We start from the raw sequence: 22,431 nt of genomic DNA, 5'->3' as shown, positions 1-22,431 counted from the left end.
GAAAATGCCAAGAACAGAGCCCAAAGACACCAAGATTGAGTGAGATAGGCAGAGGAAGGAAAAGTGGCTAAAGCAGCAGAGCGTACCTTATCATTTTAAAGGTTCTCTCCTCAAAGTGATGGCTTGGAGGATCCATTCCTTGTGCTTGTGCAAGCTGTAGGATGTCTAAGTCCTTTTTACAACCTTGTGCCAGTTTCTCAAACCTAAGTAAAAGCAATAGAAAAGTTACACACACAATGCAACATCAAACAGAGCATTCTGCCTGATACAGGGCACAGGGTAAGCCTCACAGGGGAGCTCTGAGAGCATCTTGGAGCTGTAGGCCTCACAGCTACCAAGCCTTTCACAAGGAGAACTGTAGCAACCTGTACCCCTGTCATCTTTAGGGGCATCAGGGGACCCAAGTATGAAATGCTCACATTTTGGGAAGCCTAACAGCAGGCAGCAGGTCTTACCGAGTTGTTTCAGCTACATTTCCCAGGTGCATGAACTGCTTGGAATACTGCAAACATCTCTGTCGAGAGAAACACACAAATACAGATGCAATTAATAATGATCTTTACTCACAAATTCATCATTGGCAGCAAGTTTTGAAGCTGATGACCACCTAATTTAAGAAAAGCCAAAATCCAGAGTCTTCCCAAATCACCCAAAACCATCCATCCCCCAGTACTTTAAGTCTAAAGCCAAGCACAGAATTTATTTGAGCTGCGCTATCCTACTACTTTTTAAATCACTTAATTTCTAGAGATGAGTTTCACCCAAGGGCTAGTCTTACTCATTCAGGTACTATTCTCAAACCTGATCACCCACATCTAACAGTGATAATTTGACAGTCCCAAACCTCCAAGCATACCCTCTAACTTCAACTAGTGGAGAATACAACTCTAAAAATTGTTTGCTCTAGGACACATAATCAGAAATATCTTAAAAGAATATTAATAAAACCCATGGAAATTTTGTTTGTTTGTTTGTTTGTTTTAAAAAGGCATTTCTAAAATGGATAAACTGGTTACCTCATGTTGGTCCTTCAGCAATTTTATGAGCTGTGCGTATACTTCCTCTGCTTTCTGGGACACTTTGAGATCTTCATGGTGTATGAAGATAAAATCACCCTCATCATCTGTGGGGGGTGATGGCAGCTGCAACACAAGAACACCACATTTCAGAGCCCTTGTAAGGGGCTTGTAAGAAATAATGAAGTAGCGGAAAAGCAGTCAGAATGTATGGAAAAGTCAGTGAAGGGAGACAAGCCGTTTTTATTCTCAAGGTAATTCCAAACCAACCACTACTTATACCACTGTCTGACAATTACTTAAGTCGTAAGACTCTGCAAAATGTCTCACAGGCCTAGCTCCCTGATTATTCAGGTCATGAGAGCTATTACAGTGCAGTGTGGTTTCCACACCTACCCATAAACCAATAAGAACTAGGGCATCACTGGATCACATACATCCGATCCTCATCCCAAAATGGAGTTAGTTCATAACCAGGAGGTGTACTCACACCCTAAACCCAGGAAATACTTCCAAGCTGCATGGTTTAGGTGTGCCACTGTACATCAAGGAGCAAATGGTTCGTGGAAACTGAATTTTCTCAGAACCTGGCATATGTGAGGAGTAGAAAAGCAAACAAGACCAAGATATACGGGAATTTCAGGGCTTAGTATCCACATTTGCTATTTAAGCAGTTTTAACTGATTTTAAGTTTGTGTCAAGAAACATTATTAAATCATTCAGTGTTTGAAGTATGCACTTAGATGTCCAAGAAAATGATACAAAGCAGAATACTAGCAGTCCTACTAACCTTGGAAATATCAACAGGTTTGCCACGTTTTGCTTCCTCAATCTTTGGGTCAAAGCTCTTAGCTGTTCTGAGATACATTTTAGCCTGTTCAAGGTTATTTTCCTTCTTTGCTTTGACGGCTGCCTTCATGTACTGCTTCTTTCTGTTCTCCAGAAATTGCAGCTGTTGCCTAGCTGGAAAAAAAAATTGTATAACTCACTCATCTGACACTGTCATGGCCCTGAAACAGGTTTATCATGTTCATTTTTTAGCCAGAGAAAGGTCAGTAAAAGTACAGACATAAGCTAAGGACATTTCCTTACTGCACTTCATTGAAATTGACACTGGCCAATAAACAACACACTTCCTTATATCATGGCATCCTACATTAAAAAAATAAATTAATCTCATGGCACTTCACAAAGATACTTATATATAAGTGCCAAAACAGAACTTACAGCCCCGTATTTGTAGGCAGAAGACACAGACTACAGTACTGCTGACTGGTAAATAGCAAAAGCTCAATTCAAACTTTCAGCTTGACATTTAAATTTGTAAAGGACAGTGAATAGCACATGAACCCTGCATGAGCACATGAACTCTGAAAACAGGGTTCTTCTATACTCATTTCTATCCTCTCAATTGATCTGTCATAGAAAACAGATAAGCCAATGTGTGCAGGCCATTCAGACATATCCACCTCTGCTTATTTATAACTCCTTGTTATCTTTTTGTTTCTTATTCATTCTTGGGTCTTTTCTTTCCTTCCCAAAGCAATAAGAACAATCCCACAAGTCAGAAAACATTGCTTTACCATGTAACAGGTCAGTGCATTCTGCCTCTTTGTGTACCTCACTTTGGAAAGAGCTGATTACAGCCACTTCCAAAGATACTTGTGTTGTATTCACCAGTGCACTCTACTACGCAAGCTTAGTGATAACACGAGCTAAACAGCACTTGCAAGAGGTGCCTGTCTCAGCAAATAAATGCACCAATGACACTCATACTGCTTACTGCTGTCAGATGACTATCCTATCCTGTCCTGTCCTTGCAAAAGAGCCTGCTGCCCTGCTGTTGTGAGCAACTTGCCCAATCAGCCACAACCAATTAGACGAGGTAGCTAGCCCAGTTTTCACTGAGACAAAACAGCCAGAACACAGTGTGCTCTGTGAGGCCGAGATGCAGAACACAGGTATTTTCAAAGAAAATCTGTGAAGAATGGACTGAACAAAGCCATTAATCCTACTGATCTTGGCTCCTTGACATTCCTGGCATAGGTCTAAGTGTAAATGTTTTACTCCACTCCCACACCTCGTAATGCCTCAGACACATTGACAAAAAAAAAAAAAAAAAGAAAAAAGGGAAAAAAATTCACAGTTTATGGTCAGATGTATGCTGTACTTCTTACTTTTGGGGGAGGGAAGAAGGTTATGTTTGGATCACAGAACGGAGTTTGACTAGTGAAAGATAGCTTTATGATAGCAAAGTACTGGCACGTTGTTGTGAAGATGAAGTCAGTAGGAATCTAAGTTTTTGTTACACCTATTGGTCTTATTTTAAGGTACTTGAAATGCCCAGGAGAGATTATTGAGTAATTAATTACCAGGTAACACCACAGACAGGTGTTAGCACTTCCTTCACCAAGTCCAGGTCAATTAATTTAAGAGAAATGCCATCTGATGTTGCACAAACCTAATTTCATGAGGATTCATATATTTTCAAAGCCAAAATAGACAACTTCTACGTTTTAGTGTTCTTCATAAAATGAGTCATGGAATTTTCTAGAGAGAAGATGTCAGGTGGCACTGTGAAATGCCTTTTCGCTCTGCACAAGAACTTGCATCAGCCAACCAGGCAGTTCTGCTTTGTCCTGAGGGAACTGCCCAGGGCAGGACGGAAGGACAGGATTACAATCATGGCATGACAACAGAACCAGTGAGAGCCCGGATGCTGCTGCTGCATGCCCAAACTACCCAGTGAGGCAGTGGCCATCCCTTACTATCTATACAATTAATCTTGTACAGAAAACTGCTTAGTGACCTTAGTGATAGAAGGGCTAGAGATCGATGAATTACTGCCTATACAGCAGTTTGATATCGTTGGATGAAACACTGGACAGCAGCTACTGTTTCATGTATGAAGCTGCATTAGATCAATGAATAATTCACACTAGCAAGCCGTTCACTCTAATGAGAGCGCAGTTCAACTATGAACAGAGTTGAATATTATGAATCAATACGCTTGTTACATCAAAATCAATTAAAAACCCAATCAACCTTATAATTACACGTGCTGCCTCTGTGAAATAAAACCGCATGGATGGTTTGGGTCTGCCATTCAGCAAGCAAATATATTGAGGCTCCTGTCAGAGGAAATCTATATCACACACTCACAAGCTCTCAGCCAAAATATAATGAAAAGAAGTCTTTACCAAAGAATTAAACAAAACTCGTGCAAAGGACTCGTGCACAGGCATCACTGGGAATGATGAGCCCTTCACCTTACCAGCTGGAGGGAGATGATCCACTGACTCTGCCTTGTCCAGGGTGGAGGGCGATGTAGCTTGTTTCACATGCTCAGGAGAGCTTTCCTCCTCAGCTACAGCAGATGGCACTGTAATTGGCTTAACAACTTGAGTCGGCTTTCCAGGCAGCTGAGCAGGCTTTTTGGCAACTGGGGCCTGTGTCAGAGGTTCATTCTAGCATAACAGAAGTAATTTCATATTAAATCCATAGAATCTAATCAGGAAGACAGTATCTCAAGCATGGTTATCAGTGTATCAGACTTTTGGTATCACTTTTGAGGGTAGCGTAACATTCCAGACTGCTAATTTCAACTTCTGGGGTTTCTAAGCAGGGCTATGCCAGTAGGTAGCTGATCTATGCCAGCACCTAACCTCTGCTACAGAAGGGACAAAAGCAATGTTTGACAAGGTAGTGATTTCAAAAAGAACAGATGCATGCAGAAAAAACATCATCCAGGAATTGTCTCCATTAAAAACTACTCTGGTTGAAAGCACAGTTCAGCTACCAAATCCAGCTAGAGAAAGAAATCAAACCAAAGACTAAAAGCTAATGCTGTGTAAAAAGAAGCAGTAAGTGTTGAACATCCTGGGGAAGCACAAACATAGGAGTTACTGGGATGCAGGATTTAAAGCACATATTTAAGTACTTTAGAGCAACATAAAGAGATGGCCAGGATCTGAGGTATTTATTTTAAAGTAAGACCCACACATAAGATAGATATGAAAAAGAAACAAACCAAACTCCGGATCCCTGGATTCTGTCTGTAAGTACTTATTGTAATAACCATCTCATCTCTCTCTTCTACACTGTAATGCAGATAAAGTACTCCTCTCTCAGAATCTGAGATCCTGTACTCTTCAGAATTCTGGGAAATATATTTCATCTCAGACTGTCTGGATTTGCCTGACTGGAAATCCAATGGACTCGTCTCCATAACCAGAAGAGACAACATTTAAACTATTAAATGTGCTAAAGAAAGACTAACCTCCTCTTCTTCATCATTTTCTTCCATGCTTGCCAGCTGACCGGCATTTTCCAGAACAGCAGCTATTGTGCTGCCGCCATCAGATGCTGCGACACCAGGAAGAGGGGGAAATCCTGAGGAGGAAAAGAATATAGAAGTAAAGGGTTACGTAAGACACTGTATGTCTTCCATGTTTGTTTGTTTTTTCCCCTTTTTCTGTAAGGTTATTTCTATCCAGGTAACACTGTCACATGTATTGCAGAAGGCAGTATAACTAGACTGAGGCCAAGGCCACAAACCCTTGCTAAACAGTCTGACTGGTGGGCTTACGATCAGACCTCACCCTGATATCCAGGCTTAAAGGGATGATGCTAAAATGATGACAACAGAGCATGGTTTTCTAAGTTCAGCAACTGATATGCAGCCAAGGAACCTTACAACCCCAAGAATTTGGTAAGAGGTACCTCCAGACCCAGCAAAGAATTTACTCCCTCCTTTACATAGAAGGACAGCAGATTGTACAAGAAGTTGCTGTCTCTTTTTCTCTCTCACTACAGTGTCACCTTAGATGGCACATGACCCATGAGAAAAATCAGTGCTGTCCCATACAGTAAGAAATAACGCATCACTGAAGCCCAAAAAATGAACTGTAACACTAGTCCTTGAAGTATATGCTGAAAATCTACTGCAATGGAGAGGTTGCAAAGTAAGGCATCCTTTTACAGATGGGAGGAAGGCTGGATGATGGAAGATAAACTCTGATTTCCATGCTACCAGTTCAGCGTCAGCTTTAAACAACGAGATACAGAGACACTACTGGCTTTCTAAATTAAAAAGATTTATCTTGTTAATATGTAGCAAGGATTCCTGTTGCCTGTCTCATTAGAAATGACAAGAAATAACGACTAAACTGCTTCTGAGCCTGGAGATGGCTGCTAAGGGGACAGAACAAGCTTCAGGTACACAGGCACGCAGAATCTTATACTGATGCCCCCATGTGACACTTGATCCATTAGTAGGTAGCATTTCTGGCTCCACGAAGGTCAAAGCTGCTACTTATCATCATCCAGATGCAATGAAATGCAGTCAGTCCATTATAATCTCATTGTGGTTTCAGTGACTGCCTTACTGTCATCTTCAATGTAAATCATATGGCCTTTAAATGCCGGCTGGAAAACATACAGCTGAGTAAGGAAATTACGGAGTTATGCATATTTCCAGAATGCTAAACATGGAGTACCGCACTCTCACAGGACCTGCTATTCACTACAAAAGAGATCACGTTCTAGAGCAAGGGTTGCTGAACTGCTTTCCAGGGACAGCTTCAAAGCAGGACTGTTCAAACCGGTACATGACCTGACAGAGCTAGCACTGTCCACTTTAGTACTACTTTACTCCTACTACAGTGTTTCCTGTTGTTACATTTGACAGTGACAAAAAAAGCCACAAGCTCGAGGATTTTTTTTTAACTTAGAAAATCTAGGCACCACTTTGCAGTGCTTTGTGCATCTTATCACAACTCATTAGGCACAATGCAAAAGGAATGATGCTTCAAAGGGGAGGAAATAGTATCACGCAAGCCAGAGGTGAAATATTCCTGGATGACCTTGCCCAAATCTTTACAGACACAGCAGTATACATTGTGAAGAAGATAAACAGGAGGCAGAGTGTCTCATGGAGCAGGTTTGGTTTCTGCTTCTCTCACTGTCTCAGTGTGACCACAGGCATGATTTGTTTAATCTCTGGATACTACTTTTACTAGCCTTGAGAACTGCAGTATTGATCTGACTTGTCAGGTGTTGAAAGGAGCTATTTAATTAAACATAGTTCTGAGGCTGCTGCTGGGAAGAAACAGAATTGAAAACATCAGGTAATTTTTTTCCAGTTTCAAAAATCTCCATCCAGTTAACTAAAGAGACAACACATCCGAAGTCTACTTTTTTCCTTTAGAAGGGCTGGGACAGAGGACAGGTGCCTTTTTCAACACCTGCCCATGATTAAGTTGTTTAATTCTCTGAACAGGATTGCTTTCAGTTCTGACACTCTCAAACAAGCATCCAGGAACATTCACCAGAGTGAAAGTTTAGGAGCATTTTGGTGGCATTGAAGAATACGTTTTAAAACTGTTTATCAAACAGTAAGGCCAGCCCACTCACTGAGAAAAATGAGGAGCTGTTCCACAGGACGAGGAGGCTGTATTCTGCACACCTCCTCCAGAGTCCAGCAGACATACAGAAGTTGGGATCAGGACATTCTATGTTCACACTTACCAGGAGGAACAGGTAGCTCGGAAAAATTCACTTTTCTCCCCGCTTTATGGGCTCTTATAGCATCTTGGTATTGCTGTAATAAAAGCCACTCAGTAAGACATAAAGTGGAGTTTAATTTTAACTGTGTCAATCATCATATTTAACCAGCATAAATATTGCAGAATGCTCAGTATTTTGGTATCAAGTCGTATGTGCATACCACTGCCCTCTAATTCTGAAGCCAATGCTTCTTCAGTGATTATTTACACGTGTTTCTGACATAGTGAAAATGGTAAAGTAAAAATACTGCTTTGAAACCTAAACTTTCCTAACATTTTAGATCTTTAAGTTACTTCATCAACACATTATGGAGCAGAATTTTTGGATAGGAACTCAGCTCTGAAATTTCTGCAGCTCAGAAATAGACAACAGGTTTTTAAAATTCTTCTGGCATAAGTGTCCAAAGAGCTTTTCCTCATTATTTACCATTTACAGTATGTGCCTCGCCTCTGAATTGGTTTTATATCAGCAGAGCCGAACACCTGTATTTTGTTTCTCCTTCCTCTATAAGTTTCAGTTTCCCCAGTGGAATTCTTGCCAAACAAAAGGACAACACAAAAATTATTTTATCCCAGAAAAAGTCTTCAGCAAGATAATTAATTCAAATGGCTTTGCTGGATGCAAGCAGCTTTCTACAATGTCATTTTATATACCTTGGCTATCCTCTCGTGCATTCTGGCTTTCCGATCATCCCCACTTGCTTTAGCTTGTGCTGCTGCTGACTTGTACTTCTCAAGCCTTTGCTGCAATGCTTCCAGCACTGTTTTTGGTTGCTGCAGAGAAGCTTGAAATAAGACAGACAATGAAAAGCTACATGATTCAGACTTCAAAACACAAGCTGCCTTTTTCAGACCTTTCCTTACCTTCTGCAGAGACAAAAACTTAATTGCAAAGTCTTACTAATTTTTGTTTGCATTACTGGTCCAGAACAAAAAGTACAGATGTGATCATCAGCAAACAATATTCAGGAACATAGCCAGGTACTCTCAATCCTGCTGTAGTTGACTGGCAAGAGCAGACCTGAAAATGCCTTCCCCCCCTGCTGTTTTGATGTTTTCCTACAAAAAATCAAGTCCTACCTGAAGCTTCTTGGTTCCGAGGTTCAGGTGATGTAAGACCTTGGGAACTTCCCACTGGAGCTGGTACCTTTTGCTTGGATGTACCTTGTACATTTCCTAAGCTTTCAAGATCTGCAAAGCAAGGAAAGCAATAAGATTCACAGCATGTTCTATAAACAGCAAGACAACCCATGTTAGTAAGAAAACCATCAATTTGATCACATCCTCTTCCAGAAAGCTTTTTGGATTCAAAACAATATTTGGGTGGCAAGATGAGTCTAAAGTTTCAGAGCAAATGCTTTACAGTAGAAAAATCTCAAATACTAATTTAATTTTGCTTGGTGCTGCTTATAAAGAAAAAAAGTAAAACAAGTTCAGGTATTCTAAGAATTCTTTCCCAAAACATAACTTGCTATCTTGGCAGATGGAAAGTGTGAAACAGATTGCTAAATTGACGAAAATATCCTAGTAACAAACAATGTGCCAAAAAGGGAAGCAAGTAATACTGTCTATTCAGAAAAACAAGTTTCCAGCACTGTGCAATAGCAGTTATTTTATCCACTACAAAGATCTTCCACTTTTTAATGTCAGAATATGCCATGGGTGAAGTTTCTCTCTAATGCCACTTGGTGATCAGTTTAGAACTTGAGAAGTCGTAAAACTCCTAATAAATATTAATATATTTAATTAATAAAATAAATAATAAATAAATAAAAATATTGAAATAAAATAATTACCACTCACAGTAAACTGCCTAAAACACTGACTTGCAACCGTTGTTGCTAATAATATTAGCTCCATTTTAATAAGTCTCTTACAAGGATATCTTCAATATTGTTACCTTCCCTTAATATTTATACTAATGCACTGAAATCATCTGTATCCGGAATGAGTGTATCTGTTAGTTTTTTTAACCTAGAACCTTATGAACCTCAGCTGAAACACATAAAGTCATTAAATACTACAGCAAACTTTGAGCATTTGTCATAACCCCATTTCCCTGCCTCTTCAAAGATTGGCTGCTTTTATCTAAAATTACAAAAATGGGAAAATTAGACATTGTTACTTACTTGAACTCTGTGATTCAAAGAGAGTAACTTTAATACAAAAAATGATACATCACTTTGCTTGGATGGTCTTGATTAGAATTTGAATGTTCAGTAAGTCTCAGACCTAAGTAATCTTCAATTCTCATTGTTTTGCTATCAATTATGAATCATTTTACATTACAGCACAGAGAGACTTCTAAAAAAACATTCTGTAAAATGAGCCTTACCCTGAGGAGATGGAGGCATATTCTGGAGGTCTACTGGCTGCCCACTGTCCAAAGCTTCTAAGACCACATCAAATTTCTAATGCAGAAAAACAAAACAGAAGGGGTATTCTAGTATGTCCACGACTTGCTAGCTGTCGCAATGAACATTTGACATTCAATGAATACGTAAGTATGGTGTGTGAGTACAGCACAGTTACATTTAGAACAGGATTCACACAGGATTTCACATGTGCATACCTTGCCTGTCTTCATGTATTCCTTTGCCTTCTCCAGGTTCCCTTGCTGTTTGGCTTTCAGAGCTGCTATTTTATACTCCTTCTGCCTCATCAGTAATATTGCCCGTGTCTTGCTGTTCTGGAGATCTGTGAGAAGGAAATAGTACTGAGACTTACACAGAATACGCAAGATGTGTTTCTCTTGCTATGTTCATCTATTCACTCCTGCATTGCTTTCAATTATATGTCATGAAAAAAAAATCACATGAAAAGAAGAAGAAAAAAAAAAAGAAAAAAGAAAAAAAAAATCATCTCTTAGGGGTTCAAAAACTCTTTAAAGCTTGGAATCCTACATGTCACAATACTGAATGAGAAACTGAGGCACAGTAAATGTTAAGTGAAACATACTGGTACACTGTATACCAGAGTTTTATAACAGTATGTGATAGCACTACCAGAAATTCAGCATCCCATGGACAGCCGTACCTGAAATATTCAGCAGGGAAGTGCCAACATAAGCAGTGCCTTGCAACGCAATTTAAAACAGAGAAAGATGTAGCATGAACATTCATGTTGCAGCTGCCTATCCTCTCAGATCATGGTACCTGTTTCCGTGGTAGGACTAGAAACAGCACGACCCTGTAGAGACTCCAATTCCAGATGCTGCTCTGCCTCACGAGAAGTCTTCTGCTCATCATCTGCAGCAGACTCAGCTCTACTCTCTGGTGGGACACTGACTGAATCTCCTGAAATCTCCTGCTCTGCTCCTGTGGCTTGAGATATGTGAGAAGAGCTCTTTCCTGTTGCAACAGGAGGTGGAATTTCTTCCTCATTGATTTTTTTGCCTCTCTTCACTGCAGCCAGCATGGTTTCCAGTGTCTGGCAGAGATGAAACAGCAAAGTTAATTGGCATTTTCATCAAACCTATTGCTAGCATAAAATCATCAAACGACATTAATTCCCCCATTCATGGTAGGATCTATTAAACCCATCACTAGAAACTGTTGCCCTTTAGCATTCCCTATTTTTCTGTAAGGGCAACTTTAGCACTTGTGAAAGGAGCCCAATTATCAGAGCAAACAATGCAAAGGACTTGCTACACAAACTAGGTAACTGGAAGTACCTCAGCACCTAGAATTATCAGATGGCTGATGTGCATACAGTTAGATTTGTCACAGTCACCAAGGAAGCCATTTATACCAACTGCATATGCATTTGGTCTGTAAAACAAAATAAAATAAACTACACTGAAATGTCACTGCAAACATGGCTTTAGGGAAAGGAGGAGTTCGCATACTTCTTTCATGGGGATGAGAAAAGCCATTAAATCTGAGCAAAGGACACGGGACTTCAGCTGGTGACCTATGACAAGAATCTCTCACCATCTGTTAACTTGGGTTAACTGGTGCTCCTTTTCTTTAAAATCCTTCTTCCACAATGAGTATTACCTGCACAGTGTTCACAGTGTTTTTAGAATTATTTTTAAAACTAACAGTCAGACAAAAGAGCACCATGTTCTTTATGCCAAAGCAGAAGTTTTTACTTCCTTCACTTTCCACTGAAACTGAAATGGAAACACGGAAAACCACCAACAAAATCTCATCGGTGCCAGAATCACTGCTATTTTCAGTTAGCCATGGCTTTGTTTAATCTATTAAGCAATAGTGATAAATACACTTTGGACTGATTGCATGTGAGACTGGGGTTCAGACCAGTCCAGCAACCCACACGCAGCTCTCTGTTTACCACGTGTGGGATGACAAATTGACTGGAAATGGAATTAAGACGCTCTGAGATTGAAGTTCACAGTTCCAAGAACCAAGTACATGAAATAACTAGTGTGTCATCTAGCTCATTAAAGAACTGAAAGCTGTGAAGTAAGATCTAGCCTACTAACCTTAGCTACACCACTAAAGTACGTGGAAACTCCCCAGCTTGAAAAAAAAAAAAAAAAAAAGCAAAGAAGTGGCAAACAGAGCATTAGGTTTCTGTATTTGGTGAAGGAAGTTGGTTTGGCTACCCCTCTGAAAGGTCAGGTGGTTTTGTGCACATTCCTTTCAGAGCTGGTAGGCAAGTAGACACACTCAGTTGTTCCCTTTGCATACTAAGCCCCTTGGTAGCTAGTCATACATTACAATCTTCCTGCAGTGGACAGTGCTGGATTATAGTTTTGCTTAACCAGACAGAGGCTGCTGCCATCTGAGGTGACGCAGAAGATCAGATGAAAACAAACAGGGAAATAGAGGCACCCTGCACAGCAGTAACCAACGGGCACTACAAACTAACTACAAGCACGCCACCTGGCTGAAAAGATGCAAAGCTGAAGAAACTGCTCCTCACCAGTTTGTAATCGTCCTTGTGAAAAAGCGTGTTGGATTCAATTCCAAACGCAGCCGACACACCCAGGGAAAGGTATCCTGTCTTTATCTCACACAGCTGAGCAGGTTAGTACCTGAAGCATCAGCAATGAACTGGCAAGTGTTTGTGCTAGGAAAGCCCTGAAACTTCGCTTTGAGGTAACACTGAACAGTCATCACAGGGGAAATTCTGATCTAGATGGGCAGGTTTAACATCAGCATTTACCATATCCCCTGCCTCCAGCTACCACTTGCCACATTCAACAGAGCTGATGCATAGAAGACATCTGAAGTTACACTTTATCTGTGTACTTACACACTAGACCAGTAGTAAGTAGCAGGAAATATTTTTAAAGTAGCTTAAGGCAGCAAATTAGAATTTCTTTCCCATCTGAGCAATTTCACACATCTGGAAAGACTGAGCTACACCTCAGAGAACGCATTTTGCCTCCCTCTCGTTCACATAACTTATGAATCCAACTTACCTTAAGGCCTCTTTCGTATCGGCGTAGTTTGACACTCTCACCCGACTCCTTTGCGTTTGAAATTGCCGTCCTATAGTTAGCAATTCTCTTCTCTATTGTCTGTTGCATCTCACTGGTAACAGCAGGAAGCGAGGTGGTCTCAGAAAAAAATAATAAAACAAATGAAGAAAACTTATTTAATCAAACGATATGAGTTTTTGCAAAGCACTGAAAAACAAACATTCCTCTTCTACACGCTCTCGCGTTAATGAAGGACGAAACAGCCTCTCTGAAACAGAGGAGTACTTGTACTACGCTAACGGTCCCTGGATCCACCTCTGGGCTTTCTCTCAAAGGCGTAATAGAGAAGAGTGGGTGGAGACATTTAGAAAACAGGGTAATAGGAGACATGTGGTTAGAGAGTAGGTGAGGGAGAACAGTGAAGTCTCTCAAACACCACATAACAGAGGGTGTGAAGAAGTATTTTGGCACAAATCTTGACTTTTTCTTTTCTCATTTTCTAAACATGCTAGTTCACTCCCTTCAGGGGTTCTCCTACCTGATTTTACTCTAGGAGTTCTTTTTCCTCCTCCTACAGCTAGCAATCAGTTAAGTGACAACAGCAGCAAAAGTTATGAGTAGCTACTTACAAACACTCCACAGCTACAGAGACATTTTGGATGGCTACTGATGTAATTATTGCCATTATCTCTATAGAAACTCTGACAGACGCACTTATTAATGGGCGCAGTGCACAGGAGCACTGGAATCTGCAGCACACAACACAAACAGGGCAGTAACTGAATAAAGGATTTGACTGCATGAGAACTGACAAATTAAACTGAGAAAGCTAATGCTACCACGAAAAAAATCCACAAAGATGTCAAAGATGTTGAGGTGTAACAAGTCTCATGATTTCAGCAAATTGCTTAATACAAAGAGAAAGAAGATACGAACTCTAGACGTCTGCATGCTCATATATAAAATGAGGCACTTGCTTGATTTACCTCCTGTTTACCTCCTCAATTCAATGCTTACATTAAAATTCATCCTCAGAACAAACCAAAAAATAATCATTCAGCTACACCAGTACAGCACTAGTTTCCACAGAGAAGACAGTAGCAGCATAGTTGTTAGTTTCTTTGAGGACAAGATCTCTGTGCATCTTTGCTTGTTACCCTTGTAATAATCTGCATCCTAACAGTGATTCAGCAAGACTGTCAGAAACATAAAGCTCTTTCCTACCTGTGGTTGCAGTCCAGGTTCCTCATTTTCTGATTCAACTGGGGACTGTTCCATTGCTGTTGTTTCATCCCCACAGCTTTCTGTCTCGCCCTCCTCCCCCAGAACTTCTTGCAGTTCTGCCTAATGTAAAAAAGACGCAACAGTTCCTCAAAATTTTCTTTTTCCTCAAAATATAAAATAAAATCAACTCTCAAGTTCCAAAACCTTTGGTTGAACGTTGAATACAAACAGAGAGTCTTATCACCTGATATCCCAGACATTTTTTTCTTTATTTTAGGGAAACTGCTTCCATTGGTAACCACAAAACAAAATCAATAATAAAGACACTAAAACTTCTCGCTAACAAAGTTACACGTACCAACAGGTCTGTATCTTTCTCCAAGTCTTCATCCTCTGTTTCCTCCTCATCTTCATTCAGATCCTTCATACAGTCTGCAGCCAACTTTTCAATATGATCCATGGGCAGAGGAGCTGCAAAAAGAAACAGCTATGCAATCATCAGGTACAAATTCTAAAGGAGTCACTACTGGCTGAAGGAGAGCACTGACATCTCTTGCTTCCCATCTCTGTGACAAGACTCAGATGTAAGGGAGGATATACTCATGGATAGACAAAGACTGGGGAATGAACACAAAAAAAGCAATGCTAATGTTTCTGAGAGTGACAGCAGGAAAATGACTGCATCTAATAACCTAACCCAGAGATTACGTATCTGGGGGAAATAACATCTGTTTATTAATACAAAGAGCCTGAACTGAAAAGTTATGAGTACCACAACAGACTAGCATGTATGGTAGAACACAACAGTGCTCAGAAAATAGTCACAGAAGAGAAAGATACCATGGCAGGTTTGCACAGTAAGGATGTTTAAGACCGAAGAAGACAGACGAGTAGGCCTGGATGAAACAACTGGATCCGGGAAAAATTAGTCTGATCTGCTAGTCAAGTTCCTAGGCAGATTTAAGATACAGATAAATACCTCTATGATTATTTACAGAAATAACTAAGAACAGAAACTTGGTCATTATGGAAGACTTCAGTTTTCCAGTGAAAAGTTGGAAAATAATACTGGCTATTCTTAGATGTTATGTCAAAGCCGTATTTCTCAGTTAAGATAAAAAACAATGTCCACAAAAGAATAAATATAATACTTCCATAAATTAATCTGATTATAAGTTTCTATCTATGAAAGGGAATTACTGAAGCAGCCTTTGTCCACAGTACAAATAAACACCCAAACTAGTTTTAAGCTGATGATAGATACTTCAAACATCAAACCCTGCTTCAAAATAATACTTGGCATATAGAACTCATATACTCCAACTCAAGGCATCAAACTCATCCTTAGCGGGAAATTCCCCTCTTTAGCCCCAGTGCAGAAACAGACTACTGGTACAGAGATCTGCTACACAAATCAGGAAAAGCACTGCTCTTTCTGCCTCTCTAACTACATTTCCTCATTTTATTCATTGCTATCTCATTCCCTGAGGTTTCCCTTTCTCCAAATCTTTATTAGTTCCTTTATGCTGCTATTTCTCTTCAAGCTTCTGTCTTTGCCCTGAAAGAGGGCACTGAACTCCTCCTTGCTGAGTTCTCATCTCCGCTTCATGCTGTGCCTAGCTGTAACTATTCACTTCTTCCATTCCTTTTCAAAAGGTGGAGTTCTTTCCACACAAATCCCTACTGTCCACATAAATGCCTCTGATAGCTCTCTGTGGAGACATGACCCTGACTTCACTAGTCTCAGCAAACACTGAATAAAATCTAGATCTTCAGGGCAGAGCTTTACAGCTGATTTAAGCAGATCTAAAACAGATCCCATCCCTCCCCCGCATTTGCTGAATCAGCTGAAAACTAACCCAAATAAAGTTGCTTCTTATCAAACGATCAAAGTTACTGTATCAATGCTACAGTGCCTCTATCAAACATGCAGCTCATATATACGACCCCTAGCAAAACTCTGCAACCAGGCTGTAGGCCATATCCAAAGGAACTGGCTGTACCTGAAGGGTCAGAGTATCTTGTACCTGAAGCCCCACTAGAGGCAAAAAAAAAGCCAACCAAGCCCCCTTGGAGCACTAAGGAGGTACAGCAAGCTGAGGCTACCTTTTCAAATACCTGAGCAGCTCACCAACTGGCATTTATCACTTACAGATAGCAGAGATTGAGATGTTGTAACAGTACAGCTTCTGTAGCCTGTGTCCTCAAGCTACAGAGAGATCACTTTTTTCCCTCATCATGGCTCTAGAATATAAATCTAGGAGCCAGTTACTGCACCTCGTGCTCAGCCAAGAACTGAGCACTAGTACTTACTGCACTGTGTCCCTTTTCTCTATCCTCCTCCAGAGAGGGTCTGTTTTTCTCCTGGCCCTGCTAGACCCTCCTCCTTTCCAGGTGCTGTACTGCATCCTGCCCCCAAGCATCATGCCCCCATCAGTACACTGTACCAGGTCTTGTGATCCCAACCCAGTGCCTGCTGCCCAGTTGTTCATCTTCCACAAACTTCTGGTCTATATACTCCTAGTTCTACCAGGAAAACAGAGTAGTTGTAGATGAGTTTATGAACCATAACACACACCTTTAGAAAACAGAGTTAGCATTAATTTTTCCTCTATCTGAAGTTCCATTTCCCTCTTATGAAAAAAGTGACCAAAAAAAACAGTCTGATATGATCAGGGCCAAAGGAATTCAGCACTAGAGATGTTGACAACAATTCAGAAGTTCCTGACGCCCAGATTCGTCACCAAAACACCACAGTGTGGGTCTTAACCACAAGTAACCTATGTTCAAAGACAGATGTTCTGCTACTGTGCTTATTAGTATAATTGTGCTTAGTAGTCTTATTTACTACAATCTTGAAATCTAGATGATGGAAATGATTTACAATTTAGTTTTAGAATCAAATACCCACTTTCTCTCTCTCGTCAATTACAGTGCTTAATCAGTCACTTTTCCTAAATAATTTTTAATTTCCTTACTCCCCTTTTTCTTCATCTGAAAGTCCCTTCAAGTATTGCAGATAAATGACTACAGAGCTGAAAATAAGGCTGTAGTTGCACTAACACTTCTTTCTAGCACCTGCAGCAAGGGCAGGCCCCATTCTCCTTTTCCCATCACTGCCACCCCTCCTCCTTGTAACCACTGCAGCATTCACACAGCCAGGCCCTAAACCAGATCAAGGAACTGTTTCAGCTGAAAACCCAACACAACAGAAGTTTGTTTTTACAGATGAGCTTCCTGAACCAGTCCACCAGGCAGCTCTGTAAATATGTGTACTACTTCAGAGGTAGAGCTTGCTCACTACTAAACTGCCCAAACTCTGAAGCAATCTTGACTTACAGTAGCTCACAGTAATCCTGTAAAACACTGAACAGCTCTAAGCAAATGCTATCAGACAAAATTAACAGATTCTTACAATATTAAGAATGATAATGATTAATTCCAACAGACACTCTACTCTCACACATAATGCAAGCTACAGAGTTGTCCAGGTAACTCCATCATTTCCAGAATGTCTCTCTTAAAAGCAAGTTCTGTTTTGGTTACAAAATCCAAGTAACTGAAGAATGTAACATAACTCTAAACAAAACCAGAAGAACAAGCAAACAACCCACCTTCCACTAGGAACATCATTTCCATTTTGAATTGATCTTACACCTTCTACCACTTATGACTTCACATGCTAAATTACGAAGCACATATTTACTTCGTCATTATTAAATTGGCTAGCCATGTCTATCTTTTTCCTATGTTCACAAGAACACCCTTATTGCAGTAACAACTTCAGCCTTTCAAAGTAAAGGAAACTGCTTCTATCAGTGACGAAAAAACTTTTTAGATAAATTTGTGATTTGTAAATAAGTATCTTTAATATATTATTCAGCTCATTAATAAGTGAAATTCTGAAACTTTAACTTACTTTTCACTTTTGGTTTTGCTTTCCCTTCTTTCACCCTTGCTCCTGTGATAGCTGCAAGCTCTGCTTCTAGGTCGCCATCATCCTCACCATCCTCTGCGCCCAGTAGCATCTCTTCAGGATTAAAATCTACAAACAGCCCCAGCTGGAGACAAGGGAAAGAAAAAAAATACAGCAGTGAGAACAGAGATGACGCTCAAAAGCATCACACTGCATAGATTAAACATTTCCATGCATTCTGGATGCTGCTTTTTTTTTTTTTTTTAGAGCCCACTATCACACCATTTCTATTACCAGAGCAATGCGTACAAGTCATATGTAACTCAGCTGAGGTATGTAAATCTTCATGAGCAACAAATACTCCCTCTAGAATGATACATAACCAATGATTTCTAAAAATAAAGCCTATCTAATAGTTTGACACAAGGTAAAATAAAACAGTGTCTGTTATACTGAGCCTCATTAAGCAGATATCATCAAGGAAGCTAAGGGCAGTTCCGGTAACAGCTAAGCTAAAAAATATTTAATCATGGTTCACATAATACAGGTCTGACGTGTGCACCACAGAGACTTCTCCCTTATCTCTTGCAAGAAGCTGTATTTACATATACTGAACTGTTCTTTATTTCTCATTACCTCTGTACGTAAATCATAAACACAAGGAAAGCGCACGCAGACAGAAACCTGGCCAACCCAGCAATGCCTACACTATGCAGGAGGAGATCACTACAGCTAAGTGACAGCACCTCAGGGAAGATTATTATTAACAGTATTCAGAACAGAGTAGTGGTGGTTCTCTCAATTTTGGCAAAATATGCCGAAGGATATAAATATCCAAGAAACCTCTGAGGTCGCAATCTGAAAGACATTCTTCTAGATGCCATTTTGAAATGAATTTTGTATCACTGATGAAGAAACCAACCAATCCAGGACTAAGTGTTCTTTATGCAAAATACACTAAGCATTATATATGTATAAACACGAATTAACTGAATTCCATTCATCCTGTGAGGTAGGTGGAACACATTTCCTCAGTTTTTTTCAAAGCACAAGCCTCTTTTGGCTTATTGGTCTTCACATGGCGAAGCAGGCAGCAGTTCAGCTCCTTTCAGAGGAAGCAGAGGAATAAAAAAACAGTTGTTATTGCAAGGGTTAACAGCCTCCTCCTGCCTTAGAAGACCTGAAGTGCTGCCAGAAGTTGAAGCTGGCTGTCAGTTTATCAATTAGCGTGAATCAGTAATGACAACTGTCAGAACTGTGGTGCTGGTGGCTACTGCCCTGAAATATTTTGTTGCTCTCTTTGAAGCCTTGTATAATCCCAAATGAGAAGCTGAAACACAGCTGAGAAATACTGCCTCCAAGAATCAGGAAGAACGTTCAAAACCAGCAGCTACTTGTTGCCTAGCCATGATCCTGCCCTTGACATTCTGTAAGGCACAGAGCAAATCAGTTGGCCACCCCCTGCCTTCTTTGTTCATCTTCTGTAAAAGAAAGATGAACATTTCCATTCGTAGCTTTGTGCAGAATGGAAAGAAGGGCTAGACAAGATTTAATTAGGGAACATTTATTAACGGCGATCTAAAGATTCACCTTCTATAGAACACACACATGTATCTTTTATCAAAATGAACCAGGAGCTGCTGTGACCTGTGTTACTACGCTGCAAGCGTAGCGAGTGTAGTCATGAAGAAAAGAACAGAATCCAGCATTTCTAGCTCTGACTTTCTCAATCTGTTCAGCAAGGCACATTTCCAATTAAGTTAGCGCGTGAACTGCAAAGTTTTGGTTTCATTTCTTTTTTCTGTTATATGAAGCATTTGTTTAGTATTAACATGCAGCTCAAAAAAAAAAATTCATTTGCAAGTAAACAAACTATTAGCATATTCAAGAAAATGACCCTCCAAGCTATAAATAAGAAGGGATAAATAACTAACCATAGAGCGTTAGAAATTAGCAAAATATTAGATCCTTTTTTTTTTTTCCCCTTTTTTTTTTTAGGGAGGGTGAAAGATGTTTTTACCTTTTACATTTTCTTATATATTACTATTCCAACTGATAACTACAAGTTTTTGTATCAAAGCAATGCTGACGTTATGGACCTCTAACATAAACATTCTGCCTCTTGTATAGGAAACCTGGTTCCTGGGAAGTCACCAACAAGGAATATCTTACCTATTTTTTCCAGGCTATTATCCCATTCCAATCTCTTCTCATATTTCCCTATTTTTCTATCAGCTATTTCTTCTCATCAGACTTACCCCTTTTCCACCTTCGAAGATTTCTGAACTTCCGCTATGGTTCAAACTTATTCTATACGTTTAACTGAGCTCACTTTTTCTCCCATTCCTGTATCTAGAATTTTGCCTTGGTCAGATTTCCATTTCTGACACCGCTTCCTGACTTCCTACACCTCCTAACTATTACCTAAATCATGCCTCCCTTCTCCAGACTTCCAAAACCACATCCAAAGGTGAAGAGAATGAAAAAACAACATATTGACACATCTAAGCTCCCTGAGATTACGTTACAGCTACATGACGGGGACATAGCCAGATAAGCTTATCTGGTACATGAATGACTACACAGAGGGAAATAAGAAATAATTGTTGATTTATTGTTACCCCATACACGCCCCTGGATTTGTTACTAGATATTCTAGTCTTCTTATTTCTATGTTCTTAGATGTGTAAGAAAAATCTCAATATAGTTATTGAATTTGCTATTAAATCTCAATGTAGGTGAAGTAGGAAACTACTGTAAGCATGAGTCATGCGGTCTCATGCAAAGATTACAGTGTTACAGCATCGTGGCTTCCTTCCAAGGCCTCTGCTACTGCATGTCAGATCATTACTTTAAGAACGCGCTAAAGCAGAAAGCCGAAAAACAATCAATACACAATTCGGAAGTTTTCGTAGCCCTACAGTATCAGTGCACGGGACATCCCATCAGGACAGGCGCGGTAGGAGCTCCCCGAAGAGCAGACGGCCCCCTCTGTGCCGTACCACCACACCTCCCTGCCCCTTCGCCTTCCTTACCTGCTTTGCAACTGCAGCGCCCTGCCCCTTCGCCTGGGGGCTTTTCTTGTGCCTCCTGCCAAGCATGCTGGCTCCCGAGTCTCAGAGGGCCGCGTTTCTAAGGGACTGAGAGCACAAGGAGCCCAGCGTCAGTATCTCAGCACCCGGCTGGCGGCGTGGGCCGGGCACGGCCCCCAAGCACCGGGGGCACCCCACAACGCCCCCCGGCCGCGGGCACAGCGGCGCCGCCTTCCCCATCGCTCCCGCCCGGCCCTCCCCGGCCGCTCAGCCCGCCGGAGGCCGAGCCCCGTGAAACGGCCGCCGCCGAGGGCCCGGCCCGTGCCGGCACAGCCCCGCCGGGCCCCGCTCACCTCCGCCCGGCGCTGCAGCGCGGCCCGGCCCGCACCACCCGGCCGCGGCTCCGCCGCAGCACAGCGCCTGCGCCGGGGCTCCGGGGGCGGGGCTGCCGGGCTTGGCCCCAGGGCAGGAGGAAGGGGACAAAACCCCAAAGCCTCGACCCCGGGATCCTTGGGGTATCCCTGGCGAGGGGAGATCCCGTACACCCTGCCCCGGCCAGCCCCAGCACATAGCAGAACGGGGAGGAACCAGGCTGGGCTAATAAACGCGTTAATAAGGAGCTGTAACATTTAGGATATGCATTGCCATAAAGGAGCCCCTTGGTTTTGCTTCTCCGGCCAGGCACATCCATGTTCAATGGTTCCTGAAGCTGCTGTGGCAAGGGTTCCAGTCCCCTAAATAAATGGATGCCCATCTCAGGTGCCCAGCCATCTGAAGCATTATACCCTGCTTCTTTAAAGTAACATTAGAGAAGGGAGTTCTCTAAGAAGCTTTCTACTAGGTGCAGTCTAAGTCAGTTCTATTTTCTTCTTTACTGAGATCAAACATTTGGAGTCTGTTCCACAGGAGTTTTCAAACTACCCCTCTTCAACAGATACCCAGGGTTTGGTAAACAGCTCGATTATGGAGGCAGCTTTTAAACAGCCATGAATTACCTGAGGTTACTTCCTTAAAGCAATCCTCAATACCAAGGCAAGATGGCAATCCAAACAAAGAAAAAGCAAACAATTGCTTAAATGACCAGTTTCTTATTTTTACTTTCCTAGTATCAAGCAGTTTCCTTTAGATAGCCAATTTAAATATCCAGTCTTGACTGCAAATAGAAAGTTCATTTTCATTCCAAAGTATAGTCAAAGTTTAGGCACATTTTAGTCATGTGTTTTATACTCTACAACATTCAATGAGGGAAATAAATACATCATAATGCCACAAATGACACTGCTGG

The 22,431-nt window shown here is 41.0% G+C and overlaps 1 protein-coding gene across 1 annotated transcript in view; it reads right to left on the bottom strand.

Annotated features, from left to right (window-relative positions):
• The window catches only part of CC2D1B (coiled-coil and C2 domain containing 1B), a 30,485-nt gene extending 8,964 nt beyond the window's left edge, over nt 1-21,521 (bottom strand). The window contains exons 1-18 of the mRNA XM_032192554.1: nt 21,500-21,521; nt 21,150-21,254; nt 18,118-18,259; nt 14,557-14,669; nt 14,199-14,318; nt 12,975-13,112; nt 10,738-11,011; nt 10,155-10,279; nt 9,918-9,993; nt 8,663-8,773; nt 8,237-8,367; nt 7,545-7,617; nt 5,296-5,408; nt 4,291-4,483; nt 1,807-1,979; nt 1,017-1,142; nt 456-514; nt 87-203 (exon numbers count right to left, since the gene is read on the bottom strand). Of these exons, the coding sequence (XP_032048445.1) occupies nt 87-203; nt 456-514; nt 1,017-1,142; nt 1,807-1,979; nt 4,291-4,483; nt 5,296-5,408; nt 7,545-7,617; nt 8,237-8,367; nt 8,663-8,773; nt 9,918-9,993; nt 10,155-10,279; nt 10,738-11,011; nt 12,975-13,112; nt 14,199-14,318; nt 14,557-14,669; nt 18,118-18,259; nt 21,150-21,215 (2,150 nt within the window). The 5' untranslated portion in view covers nt 21,216-21,254; nt 21,500-21,521. The remainder of the gene's footprint in view (nt 1-86; nt 204-455; nt 515-1,016; nt 1,143-1,806; nt 1,980-4,290; nt 4,484-5,295; nt 5,409-7,544; nt 7,618-8,236; nt 8,368-8,662; nt 8,774-9,917; nt 9,994-10,154; nt 10,280-10,737; nt 11,012-12,974; nt 13,113-14,198; nt 14,319-14,556; nt 14,670-18,117; nt 18,260-21,149; nt 21,255-21,499) is intronic.
• Between the last annotated feature and the right edge of the window lie 910 nt (nt 21,522-22,431).

Source organism: Aythya fuligula, chromosome 8 (assembly GCF_009819795.1).
Source record: "Aythya fuligula isolate bAytFul2 chromosome 8, bAytFul2.pri, whole genome shotgun sequence".
Classification (NCBI taxonomy): domain Eukaryota; kingdom Metazoa; phylum Chordata; class Aves; order Anseriformes; family Anatidae; genus Aythya; species Aythya fuligula.
This window is presented reverse-complemented; position numbering and strand designations above follow the sequence as displayed.